The 3,813-nt window shown below is 58.8% G+C and overlaps 1 protein-coding gene across 1 annotated transcript; it reads left to right on the top strand.

The window, feature by feature from the left end:
* Positions 1 to 996: 996 nt before the first annotated feature.
* LOC122545742 (rho guanine nucleotide exchange factor 2-like) lies at positions 997 to 3,537 on the top strand (the record flags this gene model as incomplete). The annotated part of the gene is made up of 3 exons (XM_043684670.1): positions 997 to 1,503; positions 3,048 to 3,230; positions 3,396 to 3,537. Coding segments are annotated over 3 exons (828 nt in total), but the record flags the coding sequence as incomplete, so codon positions are not given.
* Positions 3,538 to 3,813: the final 276 nt, after the last annotated feature.

Below are 3,813 nucleotides of genomic sequence, written 5' to 3'. Positions count from 1 at the left end.
AGGTTAGGGTGGATTGGCCATGCTACATTGTCCGGCCGAATGGCCTGCTTCCACACTGTCGGAATTCAATGCCTGTTCCAGGAAACTGACCCAAATACACTCTGTAGTCGCTTCCTCTGCCAATCTGATCGCTCCTGTTTTAACCTCCATTCCAATGTCTAAGGGTGGAGGTGAAGCGTCAAGATTAATGTTTTAACGTAGGTCAAAGTGTCTGCAGAGGTGAAGGATCAAGGGTTAGAGTCTCGCGCAAGGTTCAGGTGTCAGAGAAGGTGAAAAGTCAACCATTAGAGTTTCGTCTAAGGTTCAGGGTTTGGAGTCTAGTCCAATGTTCAGGGGTTGAAAGAGGTGAAAGGTCAAGGGTTAGAGTCTAATCCAAAGATTAGGGGTTGGAAGAGGTAACATGTCACGGGTTCGGGTCTAATGCAATGTTCAGAAGAGGTGAAGGGTTGTGGGTTGTAATCTAATCCAAGGTTCAGGGGGCACTGAAAAGGCGAAGGGTCAAGGGTTAGAGACTAATCCAAAGTTCAGGCGGCATAGAAGAGGCGAAGGGTTAGAGTCTAATCCAAGGTTCTGGGGTACAGAAAAGGCAAAGGGTCAAGGGTTAGAGTCTAATCCACGGTTCAGGGGGCACAGAAAAGGTGAAGGGTCAAGGGTTAGAGTCTAATCCAAGGTTCAGGGGCACAGGAGAGGTGAAGGGTCGAGGGTTAGCATCTAATCCAAGCTTCAGGGGCACAGAAGAGGTAAAGGGTCAAGGGTTAGAATCTAATCCAAGGTTCAGAGGTGAAGAGCAGGAGATAAACTGAGGGGTCCTGTGGTGGGGTCGCTGGGGTTAGGGTCAGTAACGCCCAGGCTGTGGGGGAGGGGGTGAACCATTGAGCTGGTGCTGTACATGTGTCTCTGTGACCCCTGATCTCTCACCCTCTCGCTCTCTCTCTCTGTTTGTGTCTGTTACCCCCTCCCACCCACCCACCCCCTGACCTGACTCCCTGACCCCAGGCCATCGTGGTCAAGCAGGACTCGGTGCTGGAGGCCCAGAAGCAGCAGCTCGGAGAGCAGAGGGAGCGACTGTGTCGTCAGAGCTCCCGGGGCGAGGGCCCGCTGGGCGACCAGGAGAGGCTGCGCAGCGCGGAGCAGCAGCGGGAGGAGCTGGTCGGCCTGAGGAGGCAGCACGGCCTTCTGCAGGAGGAGTTCCAGCGGTGTCGCCGAAGCTACGAGGAGAAAACCCAGGAGCTGCGGGCCCTGGAGGCCAGGCTGCACGAGGCCCACAGGAGCCAGGACCAGCTGCGGGGCCAGCTGGAGGAGCTCAGCCGCCAGGCCCCGGCTCTAGCCCAGGCCCAGGCCCAGGCCCAGGCTTCTGCCCAAGCACAGGCCCAGGCTTCGGCCCAAGCCCAGGCCCAGGCCCAGGCCCAGGCTTCGGCCCAGCTGCGCAGGGGGCGGCGCAAGGCCCACACGCGGCAGCTCAGCCTGCCCTCGGCCCAGTTCACCGGACTGAGCCCGACACAGGTGGGGGCCTGGGGGTGGGGAGGGTAGAGAAGGGAGGGGACTGGGGAACCAGGAGGAGGGGACTGGGGTGCAGTGTTAGAGGGGGGGGGGAAGCAGACAGGTAGACACTCTCCTCAATGCGGCCGTCCCCGTGTTCCCGTTAATGATCAGCGTTCCCCTCCGTGTTCCCGTTAATGATCAGCGTTCCCCTCCGTGTTCCCGTTAATGATCAGCGTTCCCCTCCGTGTTCCCGTTAATGATCAGCGTTCCCCTCCGTGTTCCCGTTAATGATCAGCGTTCCCCTCCGTGTTCCCGTTAATGATCAGCGTTCCCCTCCGTGTTCCCGTTAATGATCAGCGTTCCCCTCCGTGTTCCCGTTAATGATCAGCGTTCCCCTCCGTGTTCCCGTTAATGATCAGCGTTCCCCTCCGTGTTCCCGTTAATGATCAGCGTTCCCCTCCGTGTTCCCGTTAATGATCAGCGTTCCCCTCCGTGTTCCCGTTAATGATCAGCGTTCCCCTCCGTGTTCCCGTTAATGATCAGCGTTCCCCTCCGTGTTCCCGTTAATGATCAGCGTTCCCCTCCGTGTTCCCGTTAATGATCAGCGTTCCCCTCCGTGTTCCCGTTAATGATCAGCGTTCCCCTCCGTGTTCCCGTTAATGATCAGCGTTCCCCTCCGTGTTCCCGTTAATGATCAGCGTTCCCCTCCGTGTTCCCGTTAATGATCAGCGTTCCCCTCCGTGTTCCCGTTAATGATCAGCGTTCCCCTCCGTGTTCCCGTTAATGATCAGCGTTCCCCTCCGTGTTCCCGTTAATGATCAGCGTTCCCCTCCGTGTTCCCGTTAATGATCAGCGTTCCCCTCCGTGTTCCCGTTAATGATCAGCGTTCCCCTCCGTGTTCCCGTTAATGATCAGCGTTCCCCTCCGTGTTCCCGTTAATGATCAGCGTTCCCCTCCGTGTTCCCGTTAATGATCAGCGTTCCCCTCCGTGTTCCCGTTAATGATCAGCGTTCCCCTCCGTGTTCCCGTTAATGATCAGCGTTCCCCTCCGTGTTCCCGTTAATGATCAGCGTTCCCCTCCGTGTTCCCGTTAATGATCAGCGTTCCCCTCCGTGTTCCCGTTAATGATCAGCGTTCCCCTCCGTGTTCCCGTTAATGATCAGCGTTCCCCTCCGTGTTCCCGTTAATGATCAGCGTTCCCCTCCGTGTTCCCGTTAATGATCAGCGTTCCCCTCCGTGTTCCCGTTAATGATCAGCGTTCCCCTCCGTGTTCCCGTTAATGATCAGCGTTCCCCTCCGTGTTCCCGTTAATGATCAGCGTTCCCCTCCGTGTTCCCGTTAATGATCAGCGTTCCCCTCCGTGTTCCCGTTAATGATCAGCGTTCCCCTCCGTGTTCCCGTTAATGATCAGCGTTCCCCTCCGTGTTCCCGTTAATGATCAGCGTTCCCCTCCGTGTTCCCGTTAATGATCAGCGTTCCCCCCTCCGTGTTCCCGTTAATGATCAGCGTTCCCCTCCGTGTTCCCGTTAATGATCAGCGTTCCCCTCTGTGTTCCCTGCCGACAGAATTCCGAGCAGCGTCGCAGGAGCATGGACGCGAGTTGCCTCCAGGCTAGCCTGGACTTTGTGGGCGAGCCCAGGGAGGGGCTGAATGGCCAGGAAAGGCCAGTGGTCCGGGACGGCCTGTCTGAAGGGGCAGAGAGCGGGACCCCGCACGAGGTCACCCTCGCCCCGCACCAGGAAGCCCGGGTCGAGGAGGAGGACGAGGAAGAGGCCGGGTCTCAGTCGGAGGGTGAGGAAGTCTCAGGTAAGGGCAGGGTGACCACCCCCATCCAACACCCCACCCACCACCAACACACCGCATCTTCCCCTGGGGACAACGCACACAGAGAGGGTCAGTGCTGAGAAGCCCGGGTCGAGGAGGAGGACGAGGAAGAGGCCGGGTCTCAGTCGGAGGGTGAGGAAGTCTCAGGTAAGGGCAGGGTGACCACCCACCACCAACACACCGCATCTTCCCCTGGGGACAACGCACACAGAGAGGGTCAGCGCTGAGGGAGTGGGCACTGTCGGAGGGTCAGCACTGAGGGAGTGGGCACTGTCGGAGGGTCAGTGCTGAGGGAGTGGGCGCTGTCGGAGGGTCAGTGCTGAGGGAGTGGGCGCTGTCGGAGGGTCAGTGCTGAGGGAGTGGGCACTGTCAGAGGGTCAGCGATGGGGGAGCGGGCACTGTCGGAGGGTCAGTGCTGACGGAGTGGGCACTGTCAGAGGGTCAGCAATGGGGGAGCGGGCACTGTCGGAGGGTCAGCGCTGAGGGAGTAGGCACTGTCGGAGGGTC

This window comes from Chiloscyllium plagiosum, unplaced genomic scaffold, assembly GCF_004010195.1.
Source record: "Chiloscyllium plagiosum isolate BGI_BamShark_2017 unplaced genomic scaffold, ASM401019v2 scaf_79702, whole genome shotgun sequence".
Classification (NCBI taxonomy): domain Eukaryota; kingdom Metazoa; phylum Chordata; class Chondrichthyes; order Orectolobiformes; family Hemiscylliidae; genus Chiloscyllium; species Chiloscyllium plagiosum.
The sequence above is the reverse complement of the archived record's forward strand: the minus strand, read 5'-3'. Positions and strand labels throughout refer to the sequence as shown.